At 44.4% G+C, this 16009-nt stretch overlaps 1 protein-coding gene across 9 annotated transcripts in view; it reads left to right on the forward strand.

Annotated features, from left to right (window-relative positions):
- Nucleotides 1–54: 54 nt before the first annotated feature.
- The window catches only part of NUP210L (nucleoporin 210 like), an 85382-nt gene continuing 69427 nt past the window's right edge, over nt 55–16009 (forward strand). For 5 of the 9 annotated variants that reach the window (XR_004279970.1, XM_032317395.1, XM_032317396.1 and 2 more), the window contains exons 1-7: nt 55–650; nt 2985–3121; nt 6892–7023; nt 8457–8550; nt 9381–9531; nt 11020–11152; nt 12062–12247. Coding sequence is in view for 8 of the 9 variants with exons in the window: in XM_032317395.1 (XP_032173286.1) it covers nt 193–650; nt 2985–3121; nt 6892–7023; nt 8457–8550; nt 9381–9531; nt 11020–11152; nt 12062–12247 (1291 nt within the window). In the remaining variant the exon portion in view is untranslated. Of the gene's footprint in view, nt 651–2984; nt 3122–6891; nt 7024–8456; nt 8551–9380; nt 9532–11019; nt 11153–12061; nt 12248–16009 lie in introns of those variants that run through there. The other 4 variants (XM_032317400.1, XM_032317401.1, XM_032317397.1 and 1 more) reach the window with 4 other exon arrangements.

Genomic DNA, 16009 nt, shown 5'->3' on the forward strand with positions numbered 1-16009 from the left:
CGGCTGCGGGAGGGGGCGGGGGCGGGGGAGGGCGGACCCGGAGCGCGCGCGGGGCGGCCGCCTGGGACTTGCCCTGGCCTGAGGCGGGACGCGAGTCCCGCTTCCTCGTACCCACGACGCGGCTTCCTCGCCCGAGCCCCGCGCTGCACGCCGGCGCCGGGGAGATGCCGCTCGGACGTCGCGGCGGCACGGATGGCCGGCGGGGAGCCGAGCACGAGGCCGGCCGCGGGAGAAGCAGAGCTGGGCGGGCGAGCGCCCGTCTCGGGTCAGCGCCGCCCGCGAGTCCGAGCCCGCGCTCGCCCCGCGCCAGGTCTCCGCGCGCGGCCCCCGCGATCGCTCCCGCGAGGAACTCCCACAATTCCCGGCCGGCGGAGGCCCCGCCCCCGTGACGTCGCGCCCAGCGATTGGCCGCGGCCGCAGTCGAGCGGGAACTGGAGACGGGGCGTCGCCATGACGGCCTTCGGGGCCCCGCGTCGCGGGTGCGGCCGGCCGTGTGGCGGGGGGCCCGCGGCCGGCGTGCTGCTGCTGCTTCAGTGCCTGCTGGGGGCCCGGGCCGGCAAGCTCAACGTGCCGCAAGTGTTGCTCCCCTTTGGCCGGGAGCCGGGCCGCGTGCCTTTCCTGCTGGAGGCGCAGCGCGGCTGCTACACCTGGTGAGGGCGGGTCCCCGGGCTGCGCGCCCCGTCGGCCCTGCGAGGGTCGAGGCCAGGTTCGGAGCCCGCGGGCCTCCTCGACGGGGACGCCGCCGCAGCGCGCTGTGGCCGTTGGCTTGCAGGGGCTCTGCGGTGGGGACCCGCCGGAGCGCGAGGGCGTCCCCGCACGGCCTGAGGCGCTGCCCCTGGGGGCGGAGCTTGGGGTGGGAGCGCGGCCCTCGCGGGCGGGCGGGCCGGGCCTCGTGCAGCCGCGTTTCGCCCAGGAGCGAGGCGAGGCCCCGACACGGCGGGGCGGGCGGACTCGCTTCGGGGGGAGGAGGCCGGCCTGGGGGTGCTGCGGCGCTTCCTCGACTCTGCGGGGGCGTGGGCGCCGCGGCGGGCCGCGTGCTGCGCGTGACGCACGGAATCTCCCCATCCGACGCCAAAACGTCAACTTTCTAATTTTTTAAAAAAATTTTATTTGTGGGCGCCTGGGTGGCTCAGTGGGTTAAAGCCTCTGCCTTCTGCTCGGGTCATGATCTCAGGGTCCTGGGATCGAGTCCCGCGTCGGGCTCTCTGCTCAGCGGGGAGCCTGCTTCCTCCTCTCTCTGTGCCTGCCTCTCTGCCTACTTGTGATTTCTATCAAATAAATAAAAATATTTTTAAAGAAAAGATTTTATTTGTTTTTGAGAGAGCGAGCCGGCGAGAGAAAGCACAAGCAGGGCGAGGACCACAGGGAGGAGCAGTCGATCCCTGGGCTGGATCCCAGGACCCCCAGGTCACGGCCTGAGCCGAAGGCAGACGCAGAACCAACTGAGACGCCCAAGTGTCCCAAAATGCCTTTTTTTTAAAAGATTGTTTTTATTTATTTATTTGACAGACAGAGATCACAAGTAGGCAGAGGCAGGCAGAGAGAGAGGAGGAAGCAGGCTCCCCGCCGAGCAGAGAGCCCGATGCGGGGATCGATCCCAGGACCCCGGGATCATGACCTGAGCCGAAGGCAGAGGCTTAACCCACTGAACCACCCAGGCGCCCCCAAAATACTCTTTTTAACTGCATTCTGGATCGTACTCACACTTCAAAATTTAGGCAGTTTTTCTTTCTTGGCAGCCCAGTTTAAGATTGGACAAGACTCATTCCTCACAGTATGAGAAATCCTTGTCTTTCATTATTGGAAACACAACATCAATCCTGGTTTTTTGTTTGTTTGTTTTGTTTTTTGTTTTTTTAAGCTTTTACTTATTTATTGGAGAGAGAGGGAGAGAAAGCGCAGGAAGGGGTCCATGCATGGAGGAGAGGTAGAGGGGAAGCAAGCAGGGAGCCGGTGGCAGGGCTCCATCCAAGGACCCTGAGGTCATAACCTGAGCTAAAGGCAGAGCCTCAACTGGCTGAGCCACCCAGGCACCCCCATGATTCCTGTTTTTTCTTACTGAGGGAAGAATGGAACAATCACATTTTATTTATTGTTTTTTTTTTTAAAGATTTTATTTATTTATTTGACAGAGAGAGATCACAAGTAGGCAGAGAGGCAGGCAGAGAGAGAGAGGAGGAAGCAGACTCCCCGCTGAGCAGAGAGCCCGATGCGGGACTCGATCCCAGGACCCTGAGATCATGACCTGAGCCGAAGGCAGCGGCTTAACCCACTGAGCCACCCAGTCGCCCCTATTTATTGTTTTTTTAAAAGATTTTATTTATTCATTAGAGACCAAGAGAGCACAAGCAGGGGAGAGGGACAGGTGGGACTTGATCCCAGGACCTGGGGTTCATTACCTGAGCCGAAGGCAGAGGCTCAACCATCTGAGCCACCCAGGTGTCCCTTAGTTTATTTTTTAAAGATTTTATTTATTTGGGCAGCTGGGTGGCTCAGTGGGTTAAAGCCTCTGCTTTTGGCTCGGGTCATGATCTCAGGGTCCTGGGATCGAGCCCCGCGTCGGGGCTTTAAAAAAAATATTTTATTTATTTGAAAGAGCAAGAGCAGGAGGGAAAGGAACAAGCAGACTCCCCACTGAGCAGGGCCCGATATGGGGTTCGATCCCGGGACCTGGAATCATGACCTGAATCAAAGGCAGATGCTAAACGGATTGAGCCACCCAGGCGCCCTGGTACAAACCTGTTTTAAATATCGAGGGAGGAATATAATACATGTGTAACATTGCACAAGTGATCACTGGGGAAAGGTTTTTATGAGTCTCACTGAGCTCTCTCTCTCTCTTAAGCATGTTTTCTACTTTAAAGAGTGTCATTTAAATATACCAGGTAGTGTGTAAAATGGAAAAACTAAGAATCTGTGTTCCTCTGAAAGTTAATTTTAACCTACATTCTTATTTCAGACTCTTAAGTATTTTATTTTGGCAGGCATTCCTCCCATCATGATGCAGTAACTGTTGAGCCTTTGTATGAAAATGGCACCTTATGTTCCCAAAAAGCTGTGCTTATTGCTGAATCTACCCAACCGATACGCCTCAGCAGTATTATTCTTGCTCGAGAGATAGGTATGTTGAGAGAAAACACATTGTGAAGTCGTTAATCTAGAGTAGAATAATCTGATATCTTTTATACATGGTTAATACAAACGGTGTTGGCTTCAAATGGTAAGAAGTAGAAAAGAAAGCAGTCTGCACAGTAACCCTAATTGTGACATCCTATTTTGTAAAAACAAATATAAATAAATAAATAAATAAAATACAACTGTGAGGTGCAGAAAAGAAATGTAAATTCTCAGACCCTATCTCAGTTCTGCTGAACTAGAATCTCAGAAGTGGTCCCAGGGAGCAAAGCTCTCCAGTGATTCTCATGTGTTACTGAAGTCCGGGAAGCGTGGCACCAGCCTTTTTTAGGTTAGAGCAGCTGGAGAAATGCTATTTGTATCCAAAATCAAAGCAAGGCTTTTTCTATCCCAGTTTCTGGCACTTCATTGCTACATTGATAGGCCAGAAATACCTGTATTGTTTAAAAATATTTTGATAAATGATATAACTCTATTATGTTATTAAAGAGAACTTGAAGTTGTTTGGTATACCATATTTTATATGATTGATGATGCCATCTAGTATAAAGCGGTTTTTTTTTAATGTACTACTAAGAAAAACAGCCAAGTAAACTATGCTTTGCTTTACTTAGAATTTCTGCTTTATGCCTATAGAAGAACTAAGACTTAATTAGATGGTTATTTTTATGTTTTACTCTCATGCCTAATAAAAAGGGAAATACAAATAAACTAAACTGGTTAAAGTATTTCTCAAACTACCTTAGTGTTTCTTTTTCAGATGAAACATTTTTTTTCACTAGGAATCATCAGTGTCTGTGTTTATCCCCACAATATCTTCCTCTATGCCAGCAAGGCTGTTACGGATGTAGTATTTCTTAAAAGGATTACTTAAAAATGAAAACACGTAAAAGCTGTGACACCTGGCTGGCTCAGTTGGAAGAGTGTGCAACTTTTTTTTTTTAAGATTTTATTTTTCAGTAATCTCTATACCCAGAGTGAGGCTCACACTCACTACCCTGAGGTCAAGAGTCGTGTTCTCCACAGAATAGGCCATCCAGTCACCACAACTGTTGATTTCAGGGTTGTGAGTTTGAGCCCCACAATAGGTGTAGAGATTACTTAAGTAAGAAACTTTAAATAAAACTTTAAAAACCTAAAAGCTATCCTACTGGGCTCTTAAGTTTAGCTTTGCAATTATATGGAACTATTGTGTGGTTTTTTTTGGTAGTTATGGAAGAGTACCTGGCACACCTGAGTTACTACCCTTCCCACCCCATCTCCTTAACCATTTGATTCCCAGGGGATTAAAGAGTGTGCCACTATTGATTGGCCACGATTTTCTTCTTACAGCTAATACCTATTCTACAAGTTTTGATGCTGGCCCTTTTTTTTTTTTTTTAAAGATTTTATTTATATATTTGACAGACAGAGATCATAAGCAGGCAGAGGCAGGCAAGAGAGAGGAAGGGAAGCAGGCTCCCTGCTGAGCACAGAGCCCGATGCGGGGCTCGATCCCAAGACCCTGGGATCGTGACCTGAGCCGAAGGCAGAGGCTTTAACCCACTGAGCCACCCAGGTGCCCTGATGCTGGCCCTTTTAATGTTCTCACATCTGCAGTCAATCACAACTATGTTGTGATTGCTGCCTGGCTGACAGCAACTGGAAGATGTCATCAGTTATAAGATAAAATCTCAATTTCAGAGATGTTAAAATATCAAAAAAATAACTGTCTTAGAATCAGTGAAATATGGTATGAGGACTCTCAAAGATGAGAATCTGTGAGGAACATGTCATACAGGGAAGCTACAATAGATAGAGAAGAATACCAAGGTCAGAAGAGAAGAATTGTGGGGCGCTGGGTGGCTCAGTGGGGTAAGCCTCTGCCTTCAGCTCAGGTCATGATCTCAGGGTCCTGGGATCGAGCCCCATGGCGGGCTCTCTGCTCAGTGGGGAGCCTTCTCCCCGCCCCCCTGCCTGCCTCTCCGCCTACTTGTGATCTCTGTCAAATAAATAAATAAATAAAATGTTAAAAAAAAAGAAAAGAATTGTATTGGTCACATAAGTGATTTTTGTTAATTAATTAGCTAATTATTTTAAAAAAGATCACAAGTAGGCAGAGAGGCAGGCAGAGAGAGAGAGAGGAGGAAGCAGGCTCCCGCTGAGCAGGGAGCCGGATGCGGGGCTCCATCTCAGGACCCTGGGATCATGACCTGAGCCGAAGGTGCAGGTTTAACCCCCTCAGCCACCCAGGCACCCCCACATAAGTGATTTTTTAATGTAATTACTTTTAACTACACGAATTCATTCTGATATCAAAAGATACGTTTACACAGTTGCTAGAAAAAATGTCAAATCTGGCCTCAGCTAAATTTCATCTGACTTATAAATACTCCAGAGTTAAATATCTTTTAAATCCACTTTCCCAATTTTGCTAGACTCCGTAGTAAAAGCCAGTTTCAGTGTCCTAGCAGGTCCCTTCCCACCTGAGTGGAAAAGAGAGGACATCGGGGAAGGGACGCATATACCTAAGAGCGAATGTTCATTCATCTGACAAATATTTAATGAAAGGCTTACTAACTGTAAGATGTCTGTAAAGATAGATTTAAGCACTCCATTGGTGTCTAGGTGCTTAGAATTTTATGGCAGATACAAGAGGTGGAGATATTGTTAAAAGATAGTACAAAACAATTTTTATTTCATCCTCATTTCATTCTGTACTGTTTATTTTATGTTTCTGAAGTTCACTGTGGTTATATTGACCAGAACTCTGGCTGGTCTAATACATTGTTCCCAGGCTTTTTAACCTCAGAGATAAAAATTTATTGGCATGACTGGCATATGGTTGTCACCCTTTTGCTTTCTGAGACAAATACATTTAAAAAAATCTAATGCCAAGGACGCCTGGGTGGCTTAGTGGGTTAAAGCCTCTGCCTTCGGCTCGGGTCATGATCCCGGGGTCCTGGGATCGAGCCCCGCGTCGGGCTCTCTACTCAGCAGGGAGCCTGCTTCCTCCTCTCTCTGCCTGCCTCTCTGCCTCCTTGTGATCTCTGTCTCTCAAATAAATAAATAAATCTTTAAAAAAAAAATCGAATGCCATAATTTTATAAAGGAAAAAACTTCAATACTTCAAAGCTCAGGATATAATAAAGTGTATTTGTTTATTTTTTTAAAGATTTTATTTATTTATTTGACACAGAGAGAGAGATCACAAGTAGGCAGAGAGGCAGGCAGAGAGAGAGAGGGAAGCAGGCTCCCTGCTGAGCAGAGAGCCCGATGTGGGGCTCGATCCCAGGACCCTGAGATCATGACCTAAACCGAAGGCAGAGGCTTAACCCACTGAGCCACCCAGGCGCCCCTGTTATTATTTTTTTTTAGATTTCATTTTTAAGTAATCTCTGTACCCCATGTGGTGCTCAAACTCAATCCCAAGATCAAGAGTTGCACGTCCGACTGACTGAGCCCGCCGGGCGCCCCTGAGTTATATTCCTTCAAAGTGAAGACATTTAATTTTATTACTCTTCTGTTAAGATTCTTACCTTTCTCATTTTTCCATGGATGAATGAAAATATTATAGGTCAGGGTTTGAGAACGACTGGTCTGTTGTTGCTTGTAAACAGACACTTCGGTGTTTTGTCACTATGCTCCTTGCCTCCACAGGTTGAAAGCAACTGCGAAAACCTTGTTTATGATATAGAATAAGGGTTTGCGTGTTTGAGATATTTAATAGATTCATGACCTGTTGAACTAAATTCTAAGTTTTTGGGTTCATCATAGTGACGGACCATGAACTGCGCTGTGATGTTAAGGTTGACGTGATAGACAGAATTGAAATTATATCTCGAACCCGGGAGCTCTATGTAGATGATTCACCACTGGAGCTGATGGTGAGGGCATTGGATGCTGAAGGTAGGGGACTTCAGATGACTCAACAAAATTACCTAAAATAAAGTAATACTCCTTTGTGTTTAGTACTTGGAAAAAAACAATTCGAGAGATAAAAGTAGATGAGAAATCGTATTTGTTTATTTATTTAAAAATATTTTATTTATTTACTTGACAGAGAGAGAGATCACAAATAGGCAGAGAGGCAGACAGAGAGGGGGGAATCAGGCTCCCCACTGAGCAGATAGCCCGATGTGGGGCTCGATCCCAGGACCCTGAGATCATGACCTGAGTTGAAGGCAGAGGAGGGCCAAGCCAGTGAGCCATCCAGGCGCCCCAGTATTTATTTTTTTATATGAGGTTCATGTACACAAGGAACTGATAATTATGAGTATGGTTCAATGTATTAGCTACATACTTTCATAAAATTTTTCTGCTTATATTTAATTATTGGTTTTCTCAGATGTTTTCTTAAATATCTGGATTCAGTCACTGAGCTTCTGCTGATGAACCCTAGATCAGCCATTAAGAACATTTGTTTGCGATTGATTACTAGCTCTGTTTTGATCAGTCCACTTTTTGTAGGCCAGGGGAATTATGTATAAACCTATGAAAAGTTTTATGATTTTCTTTTTTTTTTTTTTTAAGATTTTTATTTATTTATTTGACAGAGAGATGGCGAGAGGGGAAACACAAGCAGCGGGTGGGAGAGGGAGAATCAGGCTTCCTGACGAGCAGGGAGCCCAGTGTGCATCTGGATCCCAATGTGGGGCTTAATCCCAGGACCCTGGGATCATGACCTGAGCCGAAGGCAGCGGCTTAACCCACTGAGCCACCCAGGTGCCCCTAAAACATTTAAATTTGCTTCTGCCTTTGGCTCAGGTCATGATCTCAGGGTCCTGGGATCAAGCCCCACATCGGGCTCTCTGCTCATTGGGGAGCCTGCTTCTCCCTCTCTCTCTGCCTGCCTCTCTGCCTACTTGTGATCTCTGTCAAATAAATAAAAATAAAAAATCTAAAAAAAATTTAAATTTATTGCCACTTTCTTTGTAAACTATTGTAAATAATATTTTTTTAAATTTCAAAATAAATATTAGAAGTATTCTGGAATCTAGTTTTTATAAAAATTTATGTTGAAGGGACCAGGATTTAGGGTTGCCTATCATCCCTGAAGTGGACTGTGTGGTGGCCTTTATGAGGAAGGAGTTAAAGAGCCAGAAGTTAATCAGCTTGAGTCTTTTCTGCATTCAGAAAGTTTGTGTAGCAACAGTAGTTTTATTGTTTGTGTAGGGATCTTCCTGGTGTATGTGTTTTAAATTCACTAATGGTAGTGCTTCTATTTGTTAATGAAGGAGGCCTAAATATAATTTTCTAGTTAGGTTCTCTTTCTAGGTAAAGATCCATGAATATTTTTGAATATGTGATTCTGTCCTGTCTGCTTTTGGCTTGTTTTATAGGAAATACTTTTAGTAGTTTGGCAGGGATGATGTTTGAGTGGAGCATCGCCCAGGATAATGGATCAGCAAGAGAAGAATTGTCTAGCAAAATTAGGTAACGTTGAAACCAACATAAACCATCTCATTTTGAAGGAGACATCTGCCTTTGTGACACTCTGAACAGCAGCTGTCTGTATGGGCTTTGATGGTCCTGCTGTCTGGACTGTTTTGGAACAGATAAATTTACCAGGAGGAAATGTCTTCGATAGAATGACATATGGTGTGGGTGCAGGTACTTTTATGATTGGTTAATGTGAACCACTCCAGAGGAATTCATGAGCTCAGGACTGTACAATTGTTTGAGCCAGGTGCATCCTCTGGCAGGTTAGTTACTCGTGCTCTCTGCACATGCTGGGGGACAGTGAGTGGGTGACAGTATGAAATTTTGTCTTAGTACTAAGAAATAGCTCTCAGACAGTCCCAAGTTTTAGTCCCGTAATAGCTTTAGCCAGAAGCACATTAAATACTTTCGTTCTATCTAATCCTTATGGAAAACAGATTAAAAAAAAAAAAAGATTTTATTTATTTACTTGGCAGAGTAAGAGCATGAGCAGGGGGGAGGAGGAAGGGGAGAGAGAGAGAGAAGCAGACCAGGGAGCCTGATGTGGGACTGGATCCCAGGACCCTGGGGTCACCACCTGAGCTGAAGGCAGTTGCTTAACTGGTCATGATCCCAGGGTCCCGGGATTGAGCTCTGCAGGACCTGACTAAGGGTCAGGTCCTGACTAACTGACTAAGCCACTCAAGTGCCAATGAAAAACAAATTTTAGGACTTTCTACAATATATAGACATTGAAGAAACTATGTTTAAAGTCTCTTAGGGCCTTTTGGAAGATGACTCATTACTTGATTACACTAGGAACAAACTTTATTTTATCTCTTAAGGATTCTGAAATACTCTGAAGCCGAGTATTCTCCCCCCGTGTATATTGCTGAGATGGAAAAAGCAGAGAAACAAGGAGATATGGTTTTGGTGTCTGGGATCAGAACTGGTGCTGCTGTCGTAAAAGTTCGAATTTTTGAGCCATTCTATAAGGTAAAAAGTTTGTGCCACAAACCTTCAAACTTTCATTTAAGGGCCTTGTCTGTGAAAAATATTATTCCTTATATTTATTTATAATGGAAGCCCTTTAACCTGATATGATTTGGGTCAATAGTTGGTCTTTAATTGAAAACTCATTTGAAATAGGTAGACATAAAAAATACCTTCTTGGGCGCCTGGGTGGCTCCGTGGGTTAAGCCGCTGCCTTCGGCTCAGGTCATGATCTCAGGGTCCTGAGATCGAGTCCCGCATCGGGCTCTCTGCTCAACAGGGAGCCTGCTTCCCTCTCTCTCTCTGCCTGCCTCTCCGATTACTTGTGATTTCTCTCTGTCAAATAAATAAATAAAATCTTTAAAAAAAAATACCTTCCTTAAGCCTGTTATTACCTAATTATAATTACACATACAACTGGTGTTTCTCTTAAAATGTGTAAGTACTGTTTGTTCACCCGTCCTTTGGTGTAGGCCCGAGATGTTTTTTTGGCCACGAGCTCATGGTTTAGAAACATGTATCCTCATGCTTACATCCGGTGCAATTCCTACTTTCTTTTTCTTTTCATTTTTTTTTTTTAAGATTTTTTATTTATTTATTTGACAGAGACCTCAAGTAGGCAGAGAGAGAGGAAGGGAAGCAGGCTCCCCGCTGAGCAGAGAGCCTGATGCAGGGCTCGATCCCAGGACCCTGGGATCACAACCTGAGCCGAAGGCAGAGGCTTTAACCCAGTGAGCCACCCAGGCGCCCCCTGTTTTCATTTTTAATTTCATTTTATAGTCAAGTGAAAAATTAGACATGTGTGAAGCAATTTGAGTACAGAATTTTATATTTTTCAAGGATTTTTCCATAATCTTTTACACTTTTCACTACACCTAACAGTGATAGCTGTACCTTTTTTCAGCTTGCTTTGGACTTCTTTACAAAACATTTAAATTTTTTGTAGGAACAGCAGCTCCCTTTGCATTCATGGTTTATTTTATTTTATTTTTTTAAAAGATTTTATTTGTTTATTTGACAAGGAGAGAGATCACAAGCAGGCAGAGAGAGAGAGAGGAGGAAGCAGGCTCCCTGCTGAGCAGAGAGCCCAATGTGGGACTCAATCCCAGGACCCTGAGATCATGACCTGAGCCGAAGGCAGTGGCTTTAACCCACTGAGCCACCCAGTTGCCTCAAGAAGTAAACTTTTTTTTTTTTTTAATTTTTTTTTTTAAAGATTTTATTTATTTTATCAGAGAGAGAGAGAGCGAGAGAGAGTGAGCACAGGCAGACAGAATGGCAGGCAGAGGCAGAGGGAGAAGCAGGCTCCCTGACGAGCAAGGAGCCCGATGCGGGACTCGATCCCAGGACGCTGGGATCATGACCTGAGCCGAAGGCAGCTGCTTAACCAACTGAGCCACCCAGGCGTCCCAAGAAGTAAACTTTTAACAAGAAAGATGAACTTCGGGAAACGTTGCTTATGAAAACTCGTTTTTTTCCTTCCTCTTTTAGAAAGTGGCAGCAGCATTGATACGTCTGTTAGTTTTGGAGAATATATTTCTTATACCATCACATGATATATATCTCTTAGTAGGAGCATATATTAAATACCGAGTTGCAAAAATGGTGCAGGGAAGAATGACAGGTAAGGTGATTTATCTTTTCCTAAGATGAACATTTCCCAGATCCTTCCTGCTGACAATAAGAGAAGCAACTCCCATCTTTTTTTTTTTTTTTTAAAGATTTTATTTATTTATTTGACAGACAGAGATCACAAGTAGGCAGAGAGGCAGGCAGAGAGATGGGGAAGCAGGCTCCCTGCTGAGCAGACAGCCTGATGCGGGGCTTGATCCCAGGACCCTGAGATCATGACCTGAGCAGAAGGCAGAGGCTTTAACCCATTGAGCCACCCAGGTACCCCAAAAAGCAACTCCATCTAATGTATACAAATACTGCTTTGTGTTTTTAGATTTTGTGATAAAGTATTCCTTAATTGCTATATTTGAGATAATGCCGTGCAGAGATTGTCCCCATGTCTTGAACAGACTAATGCTTAGCCTGGTGCCTATAGGCATCTAAATTCTCTGTTAAAACCACAGCCAAATATTTACTAGATTTTGTACGGCAAGTGAGGACACTTTACCAGAAGGGACTTGAATGATATTTGTAGAAATTGTTTCTTGAAAAACTCAGTTTATTCACTGAAAACTTAACACCCCGTTGACCTTAGACGTCCCATTGAGTTTATAAAGTGTGCATTGGCTCCATTAGCCTTAGTCCTTTCCTTCCTTACTTAGTGGGGATCTTTCTTGATACTTTCAGCTCACTGGTTATTAAGAATGCAAGCATTATCAATGATAAACTCATATAGTAACCACCCCCCCACCCCGATGGCTAATGTAAAAATTTATCATAGGGGGAAGGAAAGTAGAAGCAGATCATACTCTTACTTAGGCCTGCTTCCTGATTTGCCTCTTATAATCCAACAATACGTTGTTGTCTCTTAGAATGGCTGCTCTTGTTACATTTATAAAGTATCTTTCATGTCTTACAGAGGTGGGATTTCCCCTAGAACACTATACACTGGAATTGCAAGATGACAGAGTTGCATGTAATTGGTCTCTTTCTAAAGAAAGAACTGGTCTAAAGACTAGCTCTAAAGTGGCTTTACTGGATGAGAAAAGAGCTATGGTGACTGCTGTTCAACTGGGCCAAACTAACCTTGTCTTTGTCCATAAAAGTATCCTTTTCAAGTTTTACTGTCAGTCTGTTTCCCTGAGCATGCAAGACATGTTCCTTGGTAAAATAATTTGTTAAGATTATACTTATTTTGTATAGGTTTTATTTTTAACAAATAACTATAAATCATTATTGTCAGAATTTCTAACAAAGGGAAGGTGAGGAAAAGCGTAGTTGGAACACAGCATCTGTTGACTTCGACGCTTGTTTGCAGCCTCCGTGAAATTATCATCAGACTGGGAAAAGCAGCTTAAGGAAACTTCTGTGAATTTTGTTTAATTTCATTTCCACATGAATATTTTAGAAAAGATGGTGTGGTATTGTCTGCAGTAGATGCTTAATTAATATTTGTTAAATGGAGTTGAGGGTAATTTTTAAAATTTCACTAAACCTGCTATGTAATGACCGAACAAAGAGATTTAGAGCTCTGTCATAGTCCAAGAAAACAGAACGAAGGTGTATTTATTTTTAAAAGATTGTATTTATTTATTTATTTGTCAGAGAGAGAGAGAGAGCACAAGCAGGCAGAGCTGCAGGCAGAGGCAGAGAGAGAAGCAGGCTCCCCACTGAGCAAGGAGCCCAGTGTGGGACTCGATCCCAGGACCCTGGGATCAAGACCTGAGCCGAAGGCAGCAGCTTAACTGACTGAGCCACCCAGGCGCCCCCAGAATGAAGATTTAAACAAAATTGAAATATTTGGACTCCATTTCTCAATGTTTGATTTTGAAATATGTCCTGGTTTTGAATATTTGAATCTGAAAGAAATTAATTCATTTAGCAAATATTTATTAGAATCCCACAATACGTTCAACATTGTTCTGAGTGCTGGAGAGGTGGACTGCTAGTTGACTCCGGGTAGCGGTGGGTCGTGCAGATACCTGGGTGAGAGAGCTCCGGGAGGAGGAGGCCGCGGTTGCCGAGCTGGTGAGGCGGAACGTGTCTGGCTTGGTTAAAGATGAGCAAAGATGGCAGTGAGGCTGAAGTGCCGAGAAGAGGGGCAAAGTAGGGGAGGTGGTGAAACGGGGGAGGGAGGGGGTTATGTGGCACCTAGTAGGCTAGAAAATATAGTATTGCTTGTGTCAGCATAGTAGCGCCTTATATTACTTGTCTAAAACATATTAAGGAGGGTTTTGGGTCCAAAGTTGTTTGTTTTTTAGTCATTTTAAGGTGCATAGGACATTGGTCAACAGATACAAGAGTACTTACAAAACTGACTAAGTCATTCAATATTAGAGCCCCAGCTGTGTGTCAGGTGCTTCCCTGAATTCCCCAGGCAGACTTCTATGACCTTACCCCCCGCCCCAATATTCTCAGGTCATATTGTTATTTATTCCAAAGTAGTAGATATTAAAATACAGTATACTTGGGCGCCTGGGTGGCTCAGTGGGTTAAAGCCTCTGACTTCGGCTCAGGTCATGATCTCAGGGTCCTGGGATTGAGGCCTGACATTGGGCTTTCTGCTCAGTAGGGAGCCTGCTTCTCCCTCTCTCTGCCTGCCTCTCTGCCTGCTTGTGATCTCTCTCTCTGTCAAATAAATAAAATGCAGTATACTTATCTATTTATATGTCTTCCTTGAGGATATGGATGGTGATAATCACAGTTTCTTCCAGCACCTGGCTTAGGGCGACTGGTGGTATTGTTCATAGAGACTGGGCAGAGAACGAGAGAAGCAGCAGGTTTAAGGGAAAAGAAAACTAGGTTACTTTTTCACAAGTTAACCTGAAGTACCTGTGGGATAGAAATGCCAACAGATATTTTACTTTTATTTTTTAAAAGATTTTATTTTGTTTATTTGATTTTATTTATTTGAGAGAAAGCGTGTGCCTTAGAGAGCACGAAGAAGGGGGGAGAGAGAAAGGGAGAGGAAGCAGCAGACTGCCCACTGACCAGGGGGCCTAAGGCGGTGCCGGTCCTAGGATTCCTGAATCATGACCAGAGCCAAAGGCAGACACTTAACCAAACCACCCAGGCACCCCCAACAGACACATTTATTATGCATCTGGAGGAGCAAGATTCAGAATAAAGATAGGTATTTGAGAGATCAGGTTATAGATCGGTAACAGTTGAAGCTGTTGTCATAGACAAAAGTCCCTGAGAGTATATTGAGTTAAGATGAGAAGACGAGGGCGCCTGGGTGGCTCAGTGGGTTAAGCCGCTGCCTTCGGCTCAGGTCATGATCTCAGGGTCCTGGGATCGAGTCCCGCATCGGGCTCTCTGCTCCGCGGGGAGCCTGCTTCCTCCTCTCTCTCTGCCTGCCTCTCTGCCTACTTGTGATCTCTGTCTGTCAAATAAATAAATAAAATCTTTAAAAAAAAAAAAAGATGAGAAGACGAGCAAAGACCAGCTTTTAAGGTTCATGTGGAAAAAGAGGAATTCTTTTGTTTTTTTTTTTTTAAAGATTTTATTTATTTATTTGAGGGAGAGAATGAGCTGGGTGGGGGAGGGACAGAGGGAGAGAGTCTTAAGCAGACACTGTGCTACGTACGGAGCCCGCACAGCGGGGCTCAGTCTCATGACCCTGAAATCATGACCTGAGCCGAAATCAAGAGTTGAACACTTAACCTACTGAGCCACCCAGGTGCCCCGAGACCTGAGAACTTTTATGATATAAGAGAAACTTGAACATGTCTGCAAGGTAAACAGAAAGATGGCACAGATGTGGGAGAAAGGAGGGTCAGTGCATGTCGGAGCAGGTTTCTGAGGGGTCAGGAAAGGAGTTCCAGAACACACGGACGGGTTGGGTGGGAGGTCTCTTATTCTGACAAAGGGGGAATGATTAGTGTAGCGATCCGTCCCAATCTGTTTCCTGGTCTGTAAAAGTGGAGGGAATGTTGTGTCTTTGAATTTCCTTCTAGCTCTTACATTTTATGAATGTTAGATTAGAGTACATATCAGAACCAAACCTAGATTGCCACAGAGGTGCCTGTACAGTCTCTAAAAGATTTGTTTTAATGACTAGATAAAAGTAATCTTTAATTGACATGTCAATTGTTTGTATATCAATAGTTCATTTGGAATTTTGAGGCAGTTTTAGAAGTTCGATCCCTCAAGTGGATTAAATACTACTTTACTTCCATTATCACAATGGGTTACAGTAGTGATAAATTGTAATCTAGTGCATGGCTGAATTACTACGCTTCTTAAATTAGTGTACTTAGAATGATTGAGTGTTTTCTGTTCAGTTATCTCAGTTTTATGTTTTTTCTTAGCTTTTGGGTGTAGTATATTTTAGAGAGGGAAGTATATTCCTGATTCTGTATAGGACAATAACAGAATAAATTTGTATTTTTGCTAGAAATTAACTGAAGGGGTAGTGGGTAATATGGTGTCTAAGTGACTAGCAGTATCTTTCATGACAAAGAGAAAACATTTGGTAATAAAGATTTACCGTAGATAACGGAAAATCAACTAGTAACTTTTTAAAACTGTCTGCAGAGCCTGAGGCAGACTGCTGGGTTGGGTGGCAGGTCCCTCCCCTCCCTCCCCAGCATCACCACTGTCCACTTCAACAGCCAGAGTGATGCCACTTTGTCCTGCTTTCCATAATGGGTCCTCATGTAAGAATTTACTTGAAGGGGCACCTGGGTGGCTCAGTGGGTTAAGCCTCTGCCCTTGGCTCAGGTCATGATCTCAGGGTCCTGGGATCGAGCCCCGCATCGGGCTCTCTGCTCAGCGGGGAGCCTGCTTCCTCCTCTCTCTCTGGCTGCCTCTCTGCCTACTTGTGATCTCTTGTCTGCCAAATAAATAAATAAAAGTCTTTAAA

Source organism: Mustela erminea, chromosome 17, assembly GCF_009829155.1.
Source record: "Mustela erminea isolate mMusErm1 chromosome 17, mMusErm1.Pri, whole genome shotgun sequence".
NCBI lineage: Eukaryota > Metazoa > Chordata > Mammalia > Carnivora > Mustelidae > Mustela > Mustela erminea.